General features: G+C 49.0%; 2 protein-coding genes across 7 annotated transcripts in view; one reads left to right on the forward strand and one right to left on the reverse strand.

Moving 5' to 3' along the window:
* TEAD2 (TEA domain family member 2) overlaps positions 1-7,393 on the forward strand; it is a 14,682-nt gene extending 7,289 nt beyond the window's left edge. For 2 of the 3 annotated variants that reach the window (XM_008575422.1, XM_008575424.1), the window contains 5 exons: positions 805-947; positions 3,391-3,564; positions 5,148-5,315; positions 5,972-6,124; positions 6,791-7,393. In XM_008575422.1, coding sequence (XP_008573644.1) covers positions 805-947; positions 3,391-3,564; positions 5,148-5,315; positions 5,972-6,124; positions 6,791-6,904 — 752 coding nt within the window. In that variant the 3' untranslated portion in view covers positions 6,905-7,393. The remainder of the gene's footprint in view (positions 1-804; positions 948-3,390; positions 3,565-5,147; positions 5,316-5,971; positions 6,125-6,790) is intronic. The other variant, XM_008575423.1, reaches the window with a different exon arrangement.
* Positions 7,394-7,553: 160 nt separating this feature from the next.
* CD37 (CD37 molecule) lies at positions 7,554-14,260 on the reverse strand. 4 transcript variants are annotated; one of them, XM_008575420.1, is made up of 8 exons: positions 12,687-14,260; positions 12,064-12,136; positions 10,925-11,049; positions 10,735-10,809; positions 10,175-10,279; positions 9,237-9,473; positions 8,731-8,814; positions 7,554-7,872 (listed from the first exon to the last, which is right to left on the reverse strand). In XM_008575420.1, the coding sequence occupies exons 1-8, from the start codon at positions 12,747-12,749 to the stop codon at positions 7,795-7,797; spliced, it is 840 nt and encodes a 279-aa protein (XP_008573642.1). In that variant the 5' UTR covers positions 12,750-14,260; the 3' UTR covers positions 7,554-7,794. The 4 variants fall into 4 exon arrangements, with proteins under 4 accessions (XP_008573642.1, XP_008573639.1, XP_008573640.1 ...); XM_008575417.1 differs by lacking the exon at positions 12,687-14,260 and adding an exon at positions 12,234-12,456; XM_008575418.1 differs by lacking the exons at positions 10,735-10,809; positions 12,687-14,260 and adding an exon at positions 12,234-12,456.
* Positions 14,261-23,345: the final 9,085 nt, after the last annotated feature.

Raw genomic sequence — 23,345 nt, forward strand, 5'->3', positions numbered from 1 at the left:
TTGCCGGACATGAAAAAAGACAAAAAGGAAAAAAAAAATAGCTGAAGCAAGAGAAAGAAGAATAAGATGAATTTATTGGTTCAAGTAACTGAGAGTCTATGATATGGCTTCAGGAATGGCTTGATCAAGGGGCTCAAATGGTAGCAGCATTGGGACTGGCTTTGATCTGCTTTCCTGTGTGGTGGCTTCATTCCCAGTCAGACTGCCCACTTGGCAGCAAAGATGGCTTCCAGAAGTTCATGCTCCTGCTGATGTGGCCCTAAGAACTCACATTGGTGAAAGAAGGGGAGTCCCTATCTCTTTCAAGTTCCACAGATTCACCGATTAGGAATACTTTTGGTTGCAAGTGACAGAATACCCAAATTAATAGTGCCATAAATAGTGAAGGCTTTAACAATTCCACATAACAAAAAGTCTGGAAGTGGGCTGCTCCTGTGCTGGCTCAGCAATATCAGGACTAGAATCTCTATAGTTCCCTTAGCCTCTGTCTTATTGTCCCAAGATGGCTGTTGCAACTCCAGCCATCATGTCCTAAGTGGGACTTGGCCAGGGCCAAAAACTTTCTCCTCCCAAAGTTCTGTCTTTTTTATTCAGGAAGAAACTCCTTCCCAGGAGCCCCCCAGCAGATTCCCCCTAACGTCTCATTGGCCAGGACTGTGTCACTTGGCCACCTCTAGCTGCAAGGGAGGCTGGGAAAGTGAGTATTTAGCTTTTTCAGCTTCTAAGTGGAGGCAGGCAAGAGAGCACAGTGCCTGATATATTTAATAAATGATAGCAATTTTTATTGTTCTTTTCTCTCTCTAGGGTATGAGCCCCCTCAAGCCCTCTCACCTTTGCCCCCACCTGCCCCATCACCCCCAGCTTGGCAGGCTCGGGCCCTGGGTACTGCCCGGTTGCAACTGGTGGAGTTCTCGGCCTTTGTGGAACTGCCGGATGCAGTTGACTCTGTGAGTGAAATTTTGGGATAGTCACTGGGGGCTTCTGTAATGTAGAGGGTGTTAAGGAGGGAAGGTATAAAGCAGTGTTTCTCAGACTTTAGCATGTATCAGAATATCTGGAGGGCTTGTTAAAATATATTGCTGAGCCCCATCCCCAGAATTTCTCATTCATTAGATCTGATGTGGGGCTTAAGAATTTGCATTTCTAACAAGCTCCCAGGTGATGCTGATGTGGCTGGTCTGAGGACCACACTTTGAGAACTACTAGCATAAAGGAACTGGAAGGTCATAGGGTCACAGACTGGGAAGGTCAGAGAAATTCTCCAGGACATTGTTTGCTCATTCATTCATCAAACGTGGTTTAGTTCCTACTGTCTTCCAGGCTTTGTAATGCATAGTAGGAACTTGGAAAAGTAGATCTTATTTCTGGGCTCAAGCTTCTCCTGGGCTAGCATGGAGACAGATGCTGACAAGAAACAACTCCCAACTGTCAGGGGAACTGAACACCATAGAAAATTTTCACTCATGTCACATTCCAGTGTGGGTGTTCATCAGGAGCCTTCCACACAGTGATTTAGGGGTCCAGGCTCCTTCCATTTTTTGGCTCTGCTATTTTCTAGGGCTTCAGAATCTGCTCTCGGATTCTCTGCATCTGGCTGGCAGATGGAGGAAGGGAGAGAGTCAAGATAGTTCAGGAGGTTTTATGGGGCTTGCTTGCAAATGGCAACTATCAGGTCTACTCACATCCCATTGGCCAGAACTTAGTCATGTGGTCACACCTAACTGCAAAGGAGCCTGGGAAATGTAGTTTAGTGGTATAAAAGGAAACAGGACTTGTGAACACATAGCAGTCTCAGCCATACCACATAAGCTCTAATTAAAACACTAATAACTGTATATGGTGATCCTGGTAAAACTCAAGTCGAATGAGGTTAAAACCCTCCCTTCCCAGTTGGAGCAAAAGCTGAAGTCCTTTCAGTGGCCCACAAGGTTCTGCATGATCTGACCCTCATTCCCACTCTGCCTTCACCTCCCACCCTCTCACCCTTGCTCTCTCTGCTCCAGCCACACTGACCACCTTGCTCTTTCTCAAACAGGTCAGGCCCACTCCTGCCTCAGGGCCTGGTACCTGTTGTTCCTGCTTCCTGGAATGTGCTTTCCCCAGATATCCCCATGCCTCACTCTCTCCATTCATTCAGACCTTTGCTTGATTATCTTCTCAAATAGGCTTTCCCAAACCACCTTATGGAAAATACCAGCCGCCATCACTTTTGACCCCCTTACTATACTTGATTATGATTTTCCTCACAGCGTACATCACTCACTGAAATTTATATTTTCTGTGGGTTGACTATTATATTTTCTGTCTCTGCCAGTAGACTGTGAGGTCAGGGACTTTGTCTTGTAGCCTCGGGACCCAGTATAGTGCCTGCATAGAGTAGCTCTTTTGATAGATGTCTGGTGAATAATGAGAATGTGTTGGGGTAGGGGAAGCTCAAGTTTTTGTGGGTGTATAGAGGATTAATTCTGCCTGGGGAGTCAGTGAAAGCTTCCTTGAGATGATAATGTTTGATTTTGGCTTTGAGGATTATATAGGAGTTTTCCATTTTTGCAGAATTGGATGTTCCAGATATAGAGATCGGCAGAGCATGAAGTTTTCAGGGAAACAAATAAAAGAATATGGTGGGAGCTGGTGAGGCTGCAGATAGGTGGGCAGGTGCTGGTTCTGAAGGAGATGGCATTACCAATCTGAGGGACCAAGACTTTCTTCTCAGGGTGATGGGGTAGAGAGATTCCATTTGATTGTGATCAAGGGAGGCTTCCAGGAAGAGGCAGATTTGAATGAACTTTGGCCTGGGAAGATAGACAGAAGATTTGTATTGGAGGAGAAGATGGGAAGGACTTTAGGATATGGAAGAAGTCAAGACAAGAAGTCATGAGAATGGGGACAGATAGGGAGTCTTGGATGCAGGCTGTATGTATTCCCATCCATCCATCCATTGAACATTCATGAGCACCTGTTCTGTACAGGGCCAGATTGAGGGGGTGTGGGCTTTGTCCTGGGGGTACTGGGGAGCCATGGGAGGACTATCAGCAGCAGAGGGCCAGGGTCAGTTTTGGAGCCATGTGAGTGATGAACTAGAAAGGAGAGGTTTGACGCTGGGAAGCCAGGGAAGAGGCTGGGACAAGGTGAGAGAGAAAGAGGCCTGAGCTGAGGCTGGGCCAGTGGGAATGGAAAAGAGGGGATAGGGCAGAGAGTTGGGGACCGTGGGAGTGGAGGGGCAGAAGGGAGTGTGGACAGTGCCTCAGGGTCAGGTCCAGTGCTGTTTGGAGTGTAGAACAACTCACTGGGACTGTGTGGATGGTGACAGGTGTGGGAGATGGGCTTAGGCAGTGAGGGTTGGGGGTCCAGCCCACCTCCCACTTCTCACCCATGGCTGACCTTCCTCAGTACCAGAGGCACCTGTTCGTACACATCAGCCAGCACTGCCCCAGCCCTGGAGCACCCCCACTTGAGAGCGTGGATGTCCGGCAGATCTATGATAAATTCCCTGAGAAAAAGGGTGGTCTGCGGGAGCTGTATGATCGTGGGCCCCCCCACGCCTTTTTCCTGGTCAAGTTCTGGGTAAGTTCCTGAAGCAAAACAAAAAGTGCTCATAAATCACATGGTATCCCAGCTAAGTCCTCTGGCTCTAAGGGAGATAGTCTCAGGACCTACCAAATCAGCTTGGGCCTCACCAGTCAGTCCTCATGGCTTGGAGTGTCAGCCTCCTTTGCAACAAGGACCATGAAAATTCTGGCCCCCAGGCAGGATGGAGGCACTTGGGCTTTCCCAGATCCCACTAGACTTTGCCATACCCAGTCTTGTGACTAATATGGCCCTGGGGATTGGCTTGCCATGTTTCAGGCTTTCTCATGCCCCAACTGACCACAACAAGCCTTGTTGCTAAGGAATGGCCCCCTCTCCCCAGCCAATAGAGTCATCAAAAGGTCCTTTTTCTAAAGAGGGATCTGAGGCTTTTCTAGATTCCACCACAGCCTCTTGCTAGAGAATGTCTGGCCTTGAGGAAGTCATTGAAGGATCTGGTGAGTGGCTTTGTAAAGGCCTGTATTTATTTAACAATCATTTACTGAGCACTTGCTATATACAGACTTGATACCGTGTGGTATATATATAATTGTGACTAAGAGGGGTCTTAGTCATCTTGGGTCTTTCTCAGGCCTGTTTGGTTTGGTGTCCAGAAAAATGACTGATGCTATAGAGGCTCAATGCACATTAAGTGAATGTTTAGGGAGTATTAATTCTTTGGTAACCAGGGCGTTGGAGGCATCTAGTCTCTGAAAAGGAAGCCTCCTGGGGTTTGAACTTTACTGGTTTTGCTGGATATGCAGCTATCGTGGTTATAAAGCTTTCTGGCATGTGAAGTGGTGGCTTGAGATGGCTCTAGGGATGTGCTGCTGAGGTCTGAGGCATTGTTAGGGCTGAAGACAGTTGTCACCAGGTCCCAGGTCTGGAGAAGGAAGCCTAGTTTCTGAAAGGGCCCAAAGAAGCAGCTGGTAAGTCCTTTGATTTTGCCAGGCTATGTAAAGTCCTGTTGCCAGAATGATGGATGGAGTCAGATCTCTGAGGACAGTGACCTGACAAAAGTGTTAGTGACTAAAATTAGAAAGAAGAGGTGCCTCATGAGGTGATTCAGACCAACGGTGTGATGAGGTCTTACGCTTCATTAGGCCCCACTTGGCCTAATGACACTCAGCCAATTGTATACACACTTGGCCACTACGGTTTCGGAGGGGATCTGGCCTTTGAGAATTGGCTGAAAGGGCCAAGGAGAGTGTTCTAGAGAGGAGTCAGGCTTCCCCAGGCCCTGCCAGGCTAAGGAGTAGCCTCTAGCTTTAGAAACCAGGTCCTTGAAGGGGTTGAACTCTTGAGTTGGGGACTTCAAGAGAAAAAAGTCGAATTCCAGGGCTCCTTTGGTGGGGGATTACTGAGGGGAGAGGGTCAGGACCACTTTGGGGACCCAGACTTCTCCAATACTGATGGAAGGGTGTGTCTTCTCCAGAAACCAGCCCATGGAGAGGTAGGAACTTTGAAAGCTGAGAGGTGGGCAACTGCAGAACAATGAGGGAAACCAGGCCATGGGGCAGAGTCCTCACTGTTTATAAGGGACATCCCTTCTTACTCACCTGTGCCTCCTCATCTCCCAGGCGGACCTAAACTGGGGCCCAAATGGTGAGGAGGTGGGGGTCGGCAGCAGCAGCAGCAGCAGTGGCTTTTACGGAGTGAGCAGCCAGTACGAAAGCCTGGAGCACATGACCCTCACCTGTTCCTCCAAGGTCTGCTCCTTTGGCAAGCAAGTGGTGGAGAAGGTGGAGGTGAGGCTGGAGGGGTGAAGCTCTGGGCGGGTGAGTGCCCAGCCACCAACCACTCTGGAGATGCAGAATGGATCCAGAGCTGTGATGGCTCAGGCATTTGGGGGTGTGCATGATGGGAAGGTCCCAGCTTCTTTTGGGGGTTTAGTGTATGGGTTTGGAGCTAATAGGGAGTTCAAAAGTCACAAGTAGGGTCACTTTGAGAGTTGAAAGGTAACGTGTAGATTTAGAGTCCATAAGATTTAGAAGGTTTTTATGGATATGGAGGAGTTCATAGGGCAAGGAGGTTCAGAAGTCACACTTAAGGGTTGCTGGGGATTTGAGGGGTCTTAAGTTAAAAGGTCACATAGGGATGTTATGGAGGGGTCTTTGGAGGAGGGTTTGGAGGGTATGTGAGGGCCTGGAGGTCAGAGGAGTTCAGAGGTCATCGCGGGTTCAGAGTATCACTTTGAAGGGCTGGAGGGGTTCCTGGTCTGCAGGCTCAGAAATCCTGAACTAGATATCTGAGGGTTCAGGGCCCCATCTCTGATCACTGGGTGGGATGATGGCAGCGTGAATGAGTGTGGCATCTGAGAGGCAGGGGGTGGAGTTTGGTTCCTGGGGTGACCCATGTGTCTCTCTCAGCCACTGTCCTCCCCATTCCCTGTCCCCTGGTTCAGACGGAGCGTGCCCAGCTGGAGGACGGGAGGTTTGTGTACCGACTGCTGCGCTCACCCATGTGTGAGTACTTGGTGAATTTCTTGCACAAGCTGCGGCAGCTGCCCGAGCGATACATGATGAACAGCGTCCTTGAGAACTTCACCATCCTCCAGGTGACATGCTGGGGCGAGGCTGGAGCAGGAGCCCTGATGTAGGGGGGGGGAGTGCCCTCAACATACCTTCAGTCTAGGGGACCCCTTTGCCCATGGAACTGACACGGTGGGGGCCCCACAGTGAGCCTTCAGCCTGTGGTTCTTTTAACCAGGAATTGATGTGGTGGGGACTTCATAGCACTCTCACATAAGGGGATCCCTCTTTCACTGGGGAAGCTGATATGAGGACACCTCGAGGCAGATCCCCAACATCCTAGGGAACCTGTCCTTAGTTCAGAGAACATGATATAGTTGGAGCCCCTTTAACTTTGAGGAATGTGCTGAGGTAGAGACCCATGACTGGGGAACCTGAAGCGATGGTACTCCTTTTACCTGTGACATGGTAGGGACCCCTTTTACCTAGGAAGTGTGATGTAGTGGGGACCTCATTGACCCTGAGACATGATACACTATTTAATACCCTCAGTTTAGTGTAAGTAACCCTCATTGCCCGGGGAATCTGACATGTTGGATATCCCTTTTGCTTGGGAACATGATATGGCAGGAACCCCTTTCCTGGGAAGTGGAAAAGAGGCCTGCTGGGTTTCCCATGATAGCTTGGGGAGGGCACAATGTTCCCTGCCCTCCCTTCCAAGCATAAGCCCCTTTTTCTGGCCTCCCTGGCAGGTGGTGACAAACAGAGATACCCAGGAATTGCTGCTCTGCACTGCCTATGTCTTCGAGGTCTCCACCAGTGAGCGTGGGGCTCAGCATCACATTTACCGCCTGGTCAGGGACTGAAGGGGGATCCCAAAACTGGCTAACCCCAGAACACTCTTCTCCCAGGAAGGAACCTTCGGCTCTCCTCATGCTTCTTATTTGAGGAGAGGGCTGAAATGAAAAGGGAATGAACTCACAAGCCTAAGCACCTGGGGCTGACCCCTGTTAGAAGGGACCCCAAAACATGGTTGGTGAGACGAATGGGCTGGGACTGAAGAAAGGATAGACCTTGATAGTGGGAGCTCACAGGGGATGTCTGAAAGGATTTATCACTCCAGACCATCAGGGATTGGGGACAGGAGTGAGACAACCCCCAGGTACAGCACTGGCTTAGCCTCTGACAGCCCTTCTGGATGTTTTGGAGGGCACTAGTCACACATTGGCTTTTACTGCTTCCTGTCTTCCAGTTGCCTCTACCCTCCCATCCCCCATGTGATCAACCCTTTCTGTGCAGGAGCAGAGCCAGGTGGGCCCTGGACTTTCTTTTTTTAATATGACGAGATATTTATACGTGGGTGTTAGGGTTGTGACTTTGTTTCAACTGGGCAAGCAGTGGGGTGAGGCTTTCTAGTCTCATTCCCCCCTTCTACGTGAGTCGTGGGCTAGACTTTGTTGCCTCCATCCCCCTCCCAAAATGGGTTGGTTTGCATTCTCACAGAAGATAAAGCTATTTTACCAAAGTTCAGGAAATTTATTTGAGGTTTAGGCGAAAGATAATCTTGTGGGAGGTGGCAGGCCGGTAGATGAGGCAAGGAAACGAAGCCCCGGGGGAGAGGTACAGCAACGGGGCCGCAGACACCTGGGTCCCCAGGGGAGTGAGGAAGCCTCAACGCCTGGGGCGAACTGCGGATTAAACAAATATTTACAGGCGGCAGGGAAGTGCCGGGCACGTCAAAGGGTCGGGGCGGGGCCTAGCGGTATCGAGCCAGCCGATCGTAGACGTAGTCCAGGTTTCTGCACAGGAATATCGACAGCGTCATGAAGCCGAGCTACAGAGAAAGGAGACGCCGTCAGAAAGGGCGAAGGGGTGCCGGCGATGCGTGCGGGGTCACCGGAGCCCCAGAAAAGTGAGGGGGCGGGGCCAGGGGAAGTACCGGGGGACAGGGTCACGGGGGTGGGTAGCAATGGGCGGGGCTAGAGGGAGAACTGAGAAGTGGCAGCTAATGAGGCGGGAACAGCTGGAAGAGGATGGAGAAACCCGGCTGCAGTAAGTCGAGATAGAGCCTGACAAAGTAAGGTTAGAAGGAAGCAAGCCTCGAGTCCTTTATTCTGGAAGCTCATCTGTGTCCCCCACCGTCTTGGCCTCTAATTCCGCCTCGGCCTCTAATTCCGCCTCGGCCTCCACTTCTGCACTTGTGCTCCCGGTCTCGAGCTGCTCCTCATCCTGATCCCAAAGAGGCCAGGGCCCCAGGGCCATGGGCAGCTTGCCCTGCGGGGCCTTCTCCCCCCAGCCGGGGCAAGCTCCCGCCATGCCCCAGCCACCCCACGGACTGCTGCTACGCCCGCTGCTGCTGAGGGCGCCATGGCGCCCGCCGCCACTGTCAGCGCTCTGGCCGGGGCCGGGTCTCGAACCGTCAGCACCCGGCACTTGCGGCTGTGTCTCCCGGCGGAGCGTCCTGCGCTGTAGCTGCAGGCTCAGTACCATGACACCCACCTGCAGGGAAAGGGGAGCGATACTGCCAATAGCAGGAGTCTGCGTACGGCCAACCAGGGCTCGCAGAAGCTAGGTCTCCTCCATTCTGTTTAAGTGGAGCTACGGGAGGGCCGGGATGCGAGGACGTGCAATGAAGGGCGGGGCCATCTAGGGATTATAAAGCCAAACGCGAATGGGGGCGGGGCCAGATCACCTCGAATAGGCTGATTCCCAGACAGACTCCCACAATGGAAATGAGGTTGTTGTGCAGCCACTTCTGAAGGCTCTGCGCGCAGCCCTGGGGGCGTAGGGAAAGATTAAAGGTAGGATTCTTTCTAGGATTTGCCCTCAAGCCCAAACCGCGCGTTCTCAGCCCAGCCCTCGCCTCTCTTCAGGCACCGATCCCCTCCCCTAGTTAACCAGGGTTCTCTGGTCTCTGCGCCTTCGCCTCATCTCGTCCGAGCTTTGCCACTCCTCAAACATCAGTGCTCCAGATCCAGCCCGGCTTTTTCTTTAGGCCCCATCCTGAGTGTAGGCCCCTCTCCTATAGAGCTCCGCCTCCTGTTGTGCGGTTCCCTTCCTCGTAGCCCCACCCTTCTCGAAGACACTGCCCATTTAATAAGGCCCCGCATCCTGAAGGTCACGCTCCTCGCCTGCAGCCCAGCCCCTCCCGCAGGACCCGACTCACTAGGGCAGTTCCTGCTCTAAACCCCTCCCCACCTCGCGGTAGATGTGGCTTTTTGCAGAGACCACGCAGAGGTCTGTACTGGGTCCGGGCCGCGCCAGAGGTGAGAGCCGGCTGAGCTGGGGGAAGGTCATCTTATCTAAGACTGCGGAGTCGTTGGCCGACGATGAGTTGTAGCAGGAGCAAGGCACACGGTGCGCCTCCGACTCGTTTCCTCTCAGGATGAGGACCTGGAACCAGTCCTGCGGAGAGTGCCAGCCGCAGCAGCGCAGCTGGGACAGGGATACGAGTCAGAGGGACTGGGACTGGAGAGATGCAAGAGGATGCTGGGGATCAGGGGACTAGGTGATGGGTATGAGGTTATGGCCGGGAGCAGGGGGCTATGTGGTGGGTGCGGGGTGGAGGACAGTGGGCCAAGCTGGGGTCGCAGTGAGATCAGAGGACATGATGGGAACATGAGGCAGGGAGAGACAGGAGTAACGGGGTGACGTAGGGCTGGGGGAGGAGCTGCAGCATCACCCTATGGACCGGAGACTGGGTGGGCAGTGAAATTCAGCCTTAGAAGGGGGACAGGTGGATGGGAGTGCGGGGCCACGTGTGTGTCCAGGGAATGGAATGTCATCCGGGTCGGGGACCTGTGGGATCCAGAGTCACTACGGGGTAGGAAGCCGGGTCACGCTAAGGGGCTTTGGGTTGGGGACCGAGCCAAGTTGCAGCGGGGGCAGAATCTCATCGAGACGGAGGGTGGAGCCACGTCAGGGTCGAGGTACTGGGGCACGTTGGAGTTAGTTAGGTTATCATCTGGGGGCAGGACCACGTTAGGCATGGCAGGGGTTGGGATACTTTAGAGTCCTGGAGTTGGGCCTGGGGCTACGTCAGAGAGGCGTCACCTCGAAGCATAGAGCCGAGGCACGTCAGAGTCTGGGAACTAGAGGACGGGTACCCCTCAGAGTGGGGTGGGAGGCTCACGCACCTGGAACTGCACGTAGTCCCAACTCTCCTCGGCCACTGTGTCCTCCGGGTTGGCGTGGTAGTTTTGGATGGTCTTCTTTACGATGTCCTGCACGCTTCGCTCCACCTGAGAGGCCACGAATGAGGCTGAGCTCTATCTGCCCTGCTCCAGCCCCTCCCAGGCTGTCTCAGCACCAAGGGGTCCTTGTGCATCTTTGTGTTGGCCTCAGTTCTTCAATGAATGATCAGCTATGTCTCTGTTCTTCAGACTCTCTGTGCCCGTTTTTACCATCTTTCTGTTTCTCCCACTATTTCTAGGGGTCAAGTCTCTCTCTCTTCTTGAGGGGCTTCTGTTTCTCTGCATGTTCTTTCTCTTCTCTTTCCTGCGTGTTTACCTTTGGTTCTTTTTCTCTCTCCCCCTCCATCCCTGTCAGTGTGTCTTTCTCTGACTTTGTATCTCTGTCTTTCTGTCCTCTATCTCTCTCTGTTATTTCTCTTTGTCTATGTCAGCCCCTGTCTGCTTTGTTTTCATCACCCCCACCCTGGGGGGTGAAGTGGTGCTGGTGGCCACAGCCAACTCACCCGGACCCGCTGAGTGGAGATAAGGATTCCCAGGGTGATCTGTGTGGCAAACAGGAGCAGCAGCATCCCAAAATACTGGGGGGCAGAGTGAAGAGGTAAGGCTGACCCCTTCCCCAGGCCATTTTTGAGGGCTGGGCAGAGGTAGGGAACAGGAGTGATCCTAGGGATGGAGATGGGGTGGGGCACTCACCAGGCTCAGAAGGCAGCGGAGCTCCTTGAGGGCCCCCACACAGCCCAGGAGGGCAAGGCCCATAGTGAGGATTCCCGAGACGGCCAGGACCTTGGACCAGATCTGCAGGGGCAGGAAGGATAAGCCTGGGAGAGGTGAGAAGCAGTGATGGTGAACGCAGTGTTCACAGCTGCAAGCAGCTCCATCCCCTACCTAGGCAGCCACCTAAGTGGGGAGGAGTATCTTGGGGGGCTCTCTCTGGGCTTCTGGCATCCCAGGTCTTTGCCTCTCTCTGGGACTCTGGCCCTGCCCCACCCTGAGTTTCTGTCTCTCTTCTTCTGGGTCTTTCTCCTCCTCTCTCTAGATCTCTGCCTCCTCTTTCTCTCTGCGCCTCTATACCCCCTCAGCGCCCCATCTCTGTCCGTCTCTTTTGCTCGCATTCTTTCCTTCTTCAGCTTCTCACCCTCAATAGTTTGAGCCCCATCACTTGTTTTGTCACATTGGTGTGGTCATTTAAATCTCCCTGAGGCCTAGGGCGTAGCGACATCTATTTCCTAGGGTTGTTTTGAGAGACACATGGGAGCATGTGTTCAACCCAGTCCTCAACACAGGGCAAACACTTATAAAATATGAGCTGCTAGGATTTTGATGATTGCTCCATTATTATTTTCCCATTATTGTTATTAACGTTATTTCTGCTCTTCTACTTCCTTGCTGCGTGACACTCAGCAAGGGACTTCCCCTTGCTGAATCTCAAGAGGGTTTGTGGGAGGATCTGATGAACACCACAAGAGCAGCACAAAGTCTAGCACATAGGAAGTGCCTGAGAAATGGCTATCATTCTTTTTTTTTGGTGACTGGCTGATACGGGGAATCTGAACATTTGACCTTGGTGTTATAACACCATGCTCTAACTAACTGAGCTAACAGGCCAGTTTTATTGTTATTACTGGTATGCACAACCACATTTGCCAGAGGAAGACACAGGCTCTGAGAGGCACAGCAATGGCGAGCAGTGGATCAGAGCCTGGGACCTGCCTAGGGAGTTAGGCACCGTGAGCCTCCTTGGAACAAGCGAGACCCCAGGAGGTCACTAGGGGGAAGGCTGAGTCTGTGTCTGCTCCAGGAAGGCCCTCCCCGACTGTCCCAGCCCCCCTCACCCACAAAGGACACGAAGCTGGTCTTGTCGATGAGTATCCAGATGCCAAAGCAGAAAATAAGGCTGCCTAGGACCTGGGGAGAGGAGATGAGAATACGGTTGTGGGCAAAGGGAGATATAAGGTCTGGGGGCTGGGGAAGGGCCCAGGCTGGGGAGCATGAGGCAACTCACAAAGAAGAAGAGGTTGAAAACGAAGAGGAAGTACTTGATGAGGCTGAGGCAGCTCTCCTGGGCCGACATCTTCACCTAGAGGGGTGAGCAACCAGCTTGAGGGACCAGACAGAAGAGGTGTTGGCAGTGGGGCAGACAGACAGAAAGACAGAGGTCGAGAGAGAAAGAGAGAGAGGGGGAAAGGAAGAACACAGAGAAAGAGGAAGTTCCATGGGTGGGGCCCCACCCCCTCCTTCACACGGGGTGACTCTCTCTCTGTCTCGTCCCTTTCTCCCTCACAAGACAGGCAGAAAGACAGAGGTCGAGAGAAAGAGAGAGAGGGGGAAAGGAAGAACACAGAGAAAGAGGAAGTTCCATGGGTAGGGCCCCACCCCCTCCTTCACACGGGGTGACTCTCTCTCTGTCTCGTCCCTTTCTCCCTCACCTGCTCCACTGGGACACACACACTGGTACCTGAGGGGTCTTGGAATTTGCAGGCACCAAAGACACATGGGGCAGTCCCTCCCAGGTCTCCATGGCTCAGGCTGGGTGATCCACAGGGACTCCTGATCTGCTTGCACCCATCTCTGGGCACTAGGACTCCAGGGCTGGCCCTGGACAGTAGCCGACCTCACAGACACTCTGACCTCATGGCCTGCTAAACTCTGACATTTCTGCATCCAGCTCTGTCCCCCCTTCCCTGTCCTAGGTCTCTGCCCCCTCTCTCTGGGTCTCTATCCACCTCACTCTGGGTCCTTGTCCCCTCTCTGACCCCTGAGGATCTCTATCCTCTTTCTCTCTGGGTTTCTAGCCCTTTTGTTCTGGGTTCTTGTCCTTCTTCCTCCATCACCCCCCTTTGTCTTTACCCTTCTCTCGGAGTCTGCATTCTGTTCTAGAGGAGGCCGCTCATGTGTGCTGGGAGGCAGGGGCTGGGAACCTGGGGGAAGTGAAAGTGCTGCAGGCTGAGGTATGAAGGTCCTTGGGAGTGGGGAGGGCAACTGGGCGGTGCCAACACACCCAGTGCAAGTTGAGCCTCAGGCAGCACTTCCTTCCTCTGCATTGGGACCAGGACTGAGTATACGACCTGGGCAGTCAGTTCTGACTTTGCGGTACCTGATTGCTGATGTGTACCCAGCAGCCTCTGCAGTCTCCCCTGAGGTCCCCATAGCTTCTTCGCTCTTGTCATGTCCCAAGTCCCTCACATATTTCCAACTTCAGGGGCTTTCCCACCACCCAGTCACCCACTCAGAGCCTGGGAAGCCCACTTCTCTGAGGATCCAGCTCTCTCTCCCTTCATCTGCTATTTTCTAAGTCTCTCTCCTGAGCTGCAGCCAACTGTCTCTTGTATGTCCCCAGGACCCTCTCCCTGACCTATCCCACACAGAGCTCAGGGTCTCCCTCCAGTTCTCTCCTTTGCTTGGTTTCCCCATCTGAGGCAGTCCCACCATCTACCCAGTCACTGGGCCAAATCCCCAGGTGCCATCCTCGTCCCCTTTCTCCCCCTCTTCCACACAGCTCATCATCAGTCCCTAAGCTGGCTCCCTTCTGCCTCCTGATTCTCTGTCCTCAGGGTTCAGGCTGGTTCAGGACCCCTGCTCTCCTGCCTGGACCCTGCCCCAGGCTTCTTCCTAGCCTCTAGTCTCTCCCTTCCAGTCCATCTCCCACATGGCCCCAGAGGAGTCTATTTGAAACCCAGACCATACTTCTGTATCCAAATCCCATTTTGGCCACCGAGTCACCCTCCACTTGTCTCTAAGCTACTACTTTTAAGCCATCACAAACTCCTCTGTGCTCTAGCACTAAAATACATTTAAAATCCATCCACTTCTCTCTAGGACCAGCATCCTAACTCAGGCTCCCAGCATTTTCCACAAAAATAGTTACAGCTGATTGTAATGGGTTGAATGGTAGCCTCCCCAAAGATATGTCTATGTCCTAATATCCAGAATGTGTAAATGTGACCTTATTTGGAAATAAAAGGGTTTTTGCAAGTGTAATAAAGTTAAAGATCTCAAAGTGAGATTATCCTGGATTATCCAGATGGGCCCTAACTCCAGTGGCAAGTGTCCTTCTAAGAGTCAGAGGAGAAGACACAGTGAAGAGGAGAGTGCCATGTGAAGATGGAGGCAGAGATTGGAGTCCTGCAGCCACAAGCCAAGGAACTCCTGGAGCCACCAGAAGCTAGAAGAGGCAGAGAACTGATTCTACCCTAGAGCCTCCAGAGGGAGTGGGGCCCTGCTGACACCTTGATTTTGGACTTCTGGTCTGAAGAACTGTGTGAGAATAAATTTCTGTTGTTTTAAGCTAACAAGGTTGTGGTAATTTGTTATTGCAGTCATTGGAAACTAGTGCACCAAACTCTCCCTTTCTCACTCACTAATTCTGCTATTGGTCCAATGTGTCCCCCAAAAGTTCATGTGCTGGAAGCTTGATCTCCACTGTGGCAGTTAAGAGGGTGGGAAATCCTATTACAGTGAGTGAAAGGTGGGGCCTTTGGGAGGCGATTGGATTATGAATGGACTGATCCGTTCATGGAGTCGTGGGCACGGTTCTGATGGCTTTACAAGGAGAGCAAGCGAGCAGGTCAGCTCCCTCTTGCTCAGCCCATTCTTGCCATGTGATACCTTGGTCGCCATGGGATTCTGAAGAGTTTCCACTAAGAAGGCCCTCACCAGATAGTTCTCTGGACTTTGGACTTCCCAGGCTCCAAAACTGAAAGCAATAGATACTATTTCTTTATAAATTACCCAGTTTCAGGTATTCTGTTATAAGCAACAAAAACGGACTAACATAAATCCCCTTAGAGATGAGTAGACAGGTAACTAGAGGACCAAGGGTAGATGGCCCCTGATCTCTCTCTCACGTAGGAGGACAACAATTTCCCAGGCCTCCTTCCAGTGAGTTGAGGCCATGTGACCGGTCTTGGGCCAATGGAGTGGGTGCAGAAGTGATGTAGGGCACTTCAGGACTTGGCATAAAATATCCTCTATAATCCTTACTATGTCTCCCTCCCTTCAATCATTGGCTGCTGGAAGCTGAGAATTCAGTGGAGAACTCAAGGACGGGAGATCCAGGAGACAAGAGGAGCTTAGTCCCTGGTTTCTTCTTGGACTTACATAAAGCATTTTGAACTTTCTGTAAGTAAGAACCTATTGCATTAAGCTACTAAAATTTTTAGGTTGTTTGGCAAAACTCCTACCTTTAGTAATTCAAACTACTACAGGTAGAATACCTGTCACTGCATTTTAATCTGCATCAAAATTCATATCTGTGATTAACTCCAGCTTCTAAAATTTCTTTTAGTAGTTTTAAGCATGTGATGTTAATTCCTTACCTTTTTATTGTGAAGGATGACACGTCATATAGTAATGTTCACAAAACACAATGCACAGCCCAATGAATTATCACAAAGCAAAAACTCATGTAATCACTACCGAGATCAACATTATCATCAGCCCAGAAATCCACTGTTTACTCCCTTGAAAATCTCTAGCTCCTTCCTCCTTTACAAATCACTAGTCCTTATCCTCCTAACTTATAAAACTGTAGTTTGATTTGGCCTGTTTTTTATTATATAAGTTAAGTTATACAGTATGTATTCTTTTGTGTTTGACTTATTTTTTTCAATATTATGTTTGTGAAATTCATCACTCGAATAAGTAGCAGTAGTTCTTATATTCTCATCACTGTATGGTATTTCACTTTCTGAATAAGACAAAATTTATACATTCAACTGTTGATGGGCATTTTGTTTGTATCCAGTTTTTGGTTTTTACAAATAGCAACTTTGAACATGAAAAAATAAAAAGAAAGAGAAATTATTCTTAACAATACATATTATTTAACCCAACATATCCAATATATTAACATGTAATCAATGTAAAAATATTGAGATATTTAAAATTCTTCTTTTTGTACTGTGTATTAGTTTGCTTGGGTTGCCATAACAAAATACCATGGGCTAGATGACTTTAACAGCAGAAATTTAAAAATGGTTTTTAATTTTTTTTTTTTTTAAAAGATGACCGGTAAGGGGATCTTAACCCCTGACTTGGTGTTGTCAGCACCACGCCCAGCCAGTGAGCGAACCGGCCATCCCTATATGGGATCCGAACCTGGGGCCTTGGTGTTATCAGCACCGCACTCTCCCGAGTGAGCCACCGGGCCGGCCCAAATGGTTTTTAATTTTTAATTTAGTTTTATTTTTTTGCAGCCGGCCAGTAAGACCACAGAAATTTATTTTCTCACAGTTTTTGAGGCTGCAAGTCCAAGATCAACATGCCACCTGGGTGCAGTCTGGTGAGGCCTCTCTTCCTGGCTTATGGAAGGCCATCTTCTCATTGAGTGCTCACATGGATTTTCCTCTGTGTACCTGTAAAGAGAAATCTCTTGTGTCTCTTCCTCCTTTTATAAGGATACTGGTCCTATCAGATTAGTGCCCACCCTTATGACCTAATTGAACCTTTATTACCTCCTTACAGGCTCTTTCTCCAAATATAGCCACATTGGGGTGAGGGCTTTGGCATGAATTTTGGGGAGATGAAATTCAGTTTATAACATACTTAGTCTTTGAAATCTAGTACATACATCAATACACTCAGGGCATACATCAATTTGGACTCACTAGATTTCGAGTGCTCAATAGCCATATGTGGTGAGTGACTGCTGTATTGGAGGACATAGCTCTAAGGGAAACCAGTTTACCTGTGGCCCATTTTTCTTGCCCCCTTAAGGACATCCCTCCTGTGATTTATGCCCTCTTACCTCTGACTCATCAAATTATCCCTCTCTACTGACTCATCTCACAAGCATACAAACATACTGTTGTTTCTCCTGTCTTAAAAAATTCTTCCTTGGGCCGGCCCGTGGCTCACTCAGGAGAGTGCGGTGCTGATAACACCAAGGCCATGGGTTCGGATCCCATATAGGGATGGCCGGTTCGCTCACTGGCTGAGCGTGGTGCTGACAACACCAAGTCAAGGGTTGAGATCCCCTCACCGGTCATCTTTAAAAAAAAGAAAAAAAAAAAATTCTTCCTTGGGCCGGCCCGTGGCTCACTCAGGAGAGTGCGGTGCTGATAACACCAAGGCCATGGGTTCGGATCCCATATAGGGATGGCCGGTTCGCTCACTGGCTGAGCGTGGTGCTGACAACACCAAGTCAAGGGTTGAGATCCCCTTACCGGTCATCTTTAAAAAAAAGAAAAAAAAAAAAATTCTTCCTTAACCTTACGTCCCTCTACAGCTTTGTCATTTCTTCACCTTATCAAGAAATTGTCTGTGGTTGCTGACTCTACTTCCAGCTCTCTCTTGAATCCGCTCCAACAAGGCTTTCATCTTGACTCATCCACCAGAACCACTTTTTTCAAAGTCACCAATATCCATGTGGTCAATTGTCAGTCCCCATCCTTACTAGACTTCTCTACATCAGGAGTTGTGGTCCCCACACAGGCAGAATCAGCATCACCTGGAAATTTGTTAGAAATGCATATTTTCAGTCCCCATGCCAGACCTACTGTAGTGGGCTGAATGGTGGCCCCCCAAAAGATATATCCTCCTCCTAACCCCCAGAACCTGTGTCTTTATTTGGAAAAAGGGTCTCTGCAGATGTAATTGAGTTAAGGAGCTCAAGATGAGATCAACTTGGATTATCCTAGTGGGCCTTAAATCCAAAGACAAGTGTCCTTATAAGAGACACCCAGAGAAATGGCACTCCTGGAGGAACAGGCCATGTGAAGACAGAGGCAGTAATTAGAGTTGTGCAGATACAAGTCAAGAAATGCCTGGAGCCACCAGAAACTGGGAGAGGCAAGGAAGGATTCTCCCTCTGAGCTTTTGAAGGAAGTGACCCTGCTGCCATCTTGTTTCCAGATTTCTGGCCTCCAGAACTGTGAAAGAATAAATTTCTGTTTTAAGCCACCAAGTTTGTGGTAATTTGTATAGCAGTCCTAGGAAACAAATACACCTAATGAATCAGAAACTTTGGGAGTGGGGCCTGGCAATCTGTGTTTTAATGAGCCTTTCAGGTGATTCCGATGTACACTAAAGTTTGAGAACAGCAACACTACCTATTTAATTCACCGGATCCCTCTTTTCTTTATTGGCCTTCAGGACACAAACCACTCTCTTGGTTTTCTTCCTGGCTTCCTCATTGGCTGTTTCTTCTCAATCTCCATTGGATCTTCCTCTTTCTAGTTTCTAAAATTTGGAGAGTCCCAGCCCTTTCTGTCTATACTCGCTCCCTACGTGATATTATGTTATGTTGACACACAATGGATTTTTTTTTTCCTTTTTGTCTTTTTTCGTGACTGGTAACGGGATCGCAACGCTTGGTGTCGCGCCCATACCGCGCTCAACCAGTGAACGGACTGGTCTCTATATGGGATCTGAACCCTTGGCGGGAGCGCCGCCGCGCTCCCAAGTGCCGCACTGTACCGAGTGCGCCACCGGGCCGGCCCACACAATGGATTTTTAAAATAATAACTATTTTATTTTATTATTATTTTTTTTAAAAAGATGACGGGTAAGGGGATCTCAACCCTTGACTTGGTGTTGTCAGCACCACTCTCACCCAGTGAGCTAACCGGCCATCCCTATATGGGATCTGAACCCATGGCCTTGGTGTTATCAGCACCGCACTCTCCCGAGTGAGCCACGGGCCGGCCCCCCTAAACAATAACTATTTCAGAAATTTCTCAGTTTTAATATTGATAGATATAATTCTATAAACACACAACCCATGTAAATATAATCCATATAAATTACTGGGATCCTTAATTTTTATGAGTGCAAAAGGGGCTGTGAGACAAAAAAAAAATTTTGAGAACGGCTGACCTAAGTATAAGTAAATCTTTGAGTTTTTAATTTTTTTCTGTAGCCCCAGTAGATTTCTGAGGTCTCTTAAGGCATGGTCGCTGTCTGCCTTGTTGGATGCGTATTTAAGATTTGGCTACTGGTAGGGGATCTTCAAATAAGCGTCAAAGATTTGAAGGCTCCAGGGAAAACATGGGAAGATCAAGCCTCCCAACTAATTTCCACTCTCACCTTGCCCGGGGAAGTGGAAGCTAAACGCGAGCCACACGGCTCGGTGACACCCTGGCCTGGGGGGTCGGCGAGGGAGGAGGAGGGAAGGGATCGGGCACTCGGTCCAAAGGAGAAGCTGTGGAGAGCAGCGGCACGTGCGCAGTTGGAGAGCGCAGGCACGTGCGTGTGGGGAGAGGCGTTCTGAGGGAACGGAAGTGGCAAGGTCTTTAGCTACGACAGTTGGTGGCGCGTGCCAGGGGCTGCCACGCGTGTGCAGAACGGCGGGAAAGGCCATTCGTGAGGTGCGGCGAGGAGTGTCTTCTGAGCGGATCTAAAGAGGCCAGAAGGGGCATGAGGAGGTTGCGAGGTTTCTCAGCGGAGGCTTCTTCATCCTAAAGTTTGCCTGGCAGACTGCAGTGAGGACCCCGGTAGGGGCCTCGAGGCCAGGGTGAGCGTCATTTGGCCCAGGAAGCGCTGGAACGAACGTTCATAGGTCTGGGATGTGTGAAGCTGGGCGCCATTTCTGAGGCTTGGGCTCGCCGGATTCTGCCAAGGGGTCGCCCGCCACTGGGCCGGAGCCGGCCGGACTCCTCAGGCTCAGTGGAGCTCAGGGATCAAGGGGTCCCTCCTTTCCCCCCCTCCAGTACGCAGGAAACTGGCTTCAGCTCCCTTCGCTCGCCGAATCTGAGTTCGAGCCGGTCTGTTGGCCGGGCCTCCGCAGGACTAGGCCACCAACCCCTCAGACGGTGGAAACCCGGGTTCAGTCCCATCACCGGCCTGTTAGGGACAGTTATTTTCTGCTGTTTGAGGAACCCGGACACCAGCTCCCCTTTTTTCTTTTCAGAGGTTATAGTTCCAGGGAGTGAGGTAAACGGAGGGCAGCGGACATTTCTGGAAGACCCTGAGCACTCCCCAGAGGGCATGGACCGAGGAGAGGGGTTGCTAGGGGTAATGGTGTGGGGCCACCACCGGGGCGCACCCGCGTAGGAGGGAGGGGCTGTCAGGTGTCTAAGGGGCTCTCAGTAGTAGCCAGGTCTTTCACTGAAGGGCCAGATTGACCAGATCGCCAGAAATCTTGTTTTAAGGGCTACTCTTCTCGAATGTGTTCAAGAGAGGTTAACCTACTTATTCATGAGTACGGCTTTCCCTTTTTTTAGTGGGTCATTGTTAACAGTCAGGGTCAATGTTAACATGAATTCTGAGAATCAGAGAAGCACTCCCTCTCCATTTTGTGGAATGTTACATTTCAGTTGCTGGCAAAATGCTGTCTAGTAGTAAAGATTTCTTTCTTCACCTACTTCTTTTTAGGTAAGCTGACAACTATTAGAAAAATGTTTCCAGCTTCCTCAACTTGGTTGATTTTTTTTTTTTTTCCCTTTTTGTCTTTTTTCGTGACCAGCAACGGGATCGCATTTTCGTCTTTTTTCGTGACCAGCAACGGGATCGCAACCCTTGGTGCTGCGCCCGCACCTTGCTCAGCCAGTGAGCAGCCGGTCTGTATGTGGGATCCGACCCCTCGGCGGGAGTGCCGCCGCACTCCCAAGCGGCGCACTGTAGCAGGGCGCCACCGGGCCGGCCCTTGGTTGATTTTTGAACGAATTGAATGAAGATTTCTGTTTTTTTGTTCAGAAGTTATGGCGGACACATTTTAGAACTAATTGATTTTGTGTTGATAATCTGAGACTCTTGGTTACTTTATCTTTAGTGTTTGTGACACAATTTTTCTTCTGGCTTTTCTCCTAATTCTCTGGCAATTTCATCATTTTTTCCTTTATATTTTATTTTTAACATTTTTTTTTTTTAAAAGATGACTGGTAAGGGGATCTTAACCCTTGATTTGGTGTTGTCAGCACCACACTCTCCCAAGTGAGCCACGGGCTGATCCTTTAATTTTTAACATTTTAAGTTGTGAAATGGAATATGTATTCAGAAAAGTACATGGAACATATAAAGAGGGTGTTTAATGAATAATTATAAACCTTATATCTGTGTAACTGTCACACAGTTCAAGAAATAGAACATTGCCATTGACTCTAGGAGATCTTCTATTTTCAGTTCACTTTCAGTACCCCTTTCTCCCTCCTAGAGGTAACTTCTAGTCCTATCGTGATAATCGTTTCCTTGCTTTTCTTTATACTTTTACTATGTATATATGCAACCCTGAAATATATAGTTTAATTTTACTTCTTTTTGAACTTAGCTATATGGATTCATTCTGTGTGGAATATTTTATTTTGTGCTGCTTTTGCTCATCATTGTGAGATTAACTTATATTAAGTATAGTATATTAAGTAGTTCCTTTATTTTCCTCACATCTGTATAATATTCCTTTGTTTGGAATATTCTACAATTTATTCATTTAACTGTTGATGGACATTTGTGCTTTTCAACTTTATGACAATTACAAATAATGCTATTGAGAATGTTCTTGTGAGTAGAATAATGTGGTTGGTTAGGAGCTCTGTTTATGAAACCAGACTGTTAAACCCTGACTCTGCCACTCATAAGCTGTGTAACTGGCAAAGTTGTGTAACTTTTTTGTCTTTCAACTTTTTCATCTTTGAAAAATGGAGAGAAAGATAGTACCTACCTCATTGGGTTGTTGTGTTTAAAAATTTAAGGCATTTAGAACAGTGCCTGGCAAAAAGTAAGCACAATGTGTTAGTTATTGTTATTATTCCTGTACCCTGTTGCACAAATGAGTTTTGCTAGGACATACACATAGCAGTGGAAATTTTCGGTCATAGGGTATGTGTATATTCAGTTATACTGCTAAGTCATTCTTCCAAGTGGTTGTAATAATTTATATTACTGTTAGTTGAGCATGAGACTTTTTGGTTGCTTTATCTCATCAACACATGGATCAACACATGGTATTATTAGATTTTGTATTTTAGTCTGGTGGGTGTGCAGTGGTATTTCATTGTGGTTTTAATTGCCTTTCACTGATTGTCAATGAGATGGAGCACTTGTTAAAATATTTGTTGGCCTTTTGTGAGGTGCCTTTCAAGTTTTTTGTCCATTTTTATTTTGGTTTAGCGTTTTCTTACTGATTTGTAGGTGTTCATTTAAACAATTTTTTCTTATTTTTGAAAATTTTTTGGTGGCTGTCCTGTAAGGGGATCCTAATGTAAGTGTTCTTTATATCTTTTTTTTAAAAAAATTCTGATAAGAGTACACCTAACATAAAATTTACCATCTTAATCATTTTAAGTGTATATTTTAGTGGTATCAAATATATTTGTAATGTTGTGCAACCATCATCGCCATGCATCTCCATAACTCTTTTCACCTTGTAAAACTGAAACTTTATACCTAATAAATATTAAACTCTTTAAAATCTATACCCATTCTCCCCTCCTCCAAGCTGCTGGCAACAATCATTCTGCTTTCTATTCCTGTGATTTTGACCACTCAAAGTATCTCATATAAGTGGAATCATGCATTTGTCTTTCTGTGACTGGCTTATTTCACTTAGCATAATGTCCTTGTCATAGTCAATTTTCTATTGCTTATAACAGAACACCTGAAACTGTGTAATTTATAGTGAAAAATATTTATTACAGTTCTGGAGGCTGGGAAGTCCAAGGTTGAGGGGGCACATCTGGTGAGGGCTGTCTTGCTGGTGGGAACTCTGCAGAGTCCCAAGATGGTGCAAGGTATCACATGGTAAAGGGCTGAGCGTCCTAGTTCAGGTGTCTCTTCCTCTTCTTATAAAGCCACTAGTCCACTCCCATGATAACTCATTAATTTGTTAACTCATTAATCTGTTAATCCATTCATGAGGCTGCCCTCATGACACAATCACTTCTTAAAGGCCCTATCTCTCAATACTGCATATTAGGGATTAAGGTTCAACATGTGTCCCGACCCACGGGATATTCAACGCAGACCCTGGAGGGGGGAGTGGGAATGGGAAAGGAGCAAGAGACGCAAAAGATGGGAGACAAGACAGTATTCTGATCAAGTCTCGTTTATTGATTCTTAGGTTACATCTTATATAGGAAAAAGCAGGCATATTGTAAAGAGTCAGGAATGCAGGAATATGATAAGATCTTAAGAGAAAGCAAGGACAAGACGTCCCTGATGTAAAACAGCCCCCAACCTTTAC

The sequence above is a fragment of the Galeopterus variegatus genome, unplaced genomic scaffold, assembly GCF_000696425.1.
Source record: "Galeopterus variegatus unplaced genomic scaffold, G_variegatus-3.0.2 Scaffold1180, whole genome shotgun sequence".
NCBI classification, from domain to species: Eukaryota; Metazoa; Chordata; class Mammalia; order Dermoptera; family Cynocephalidae; genus Galeopterus; species Galeopterus variegatus.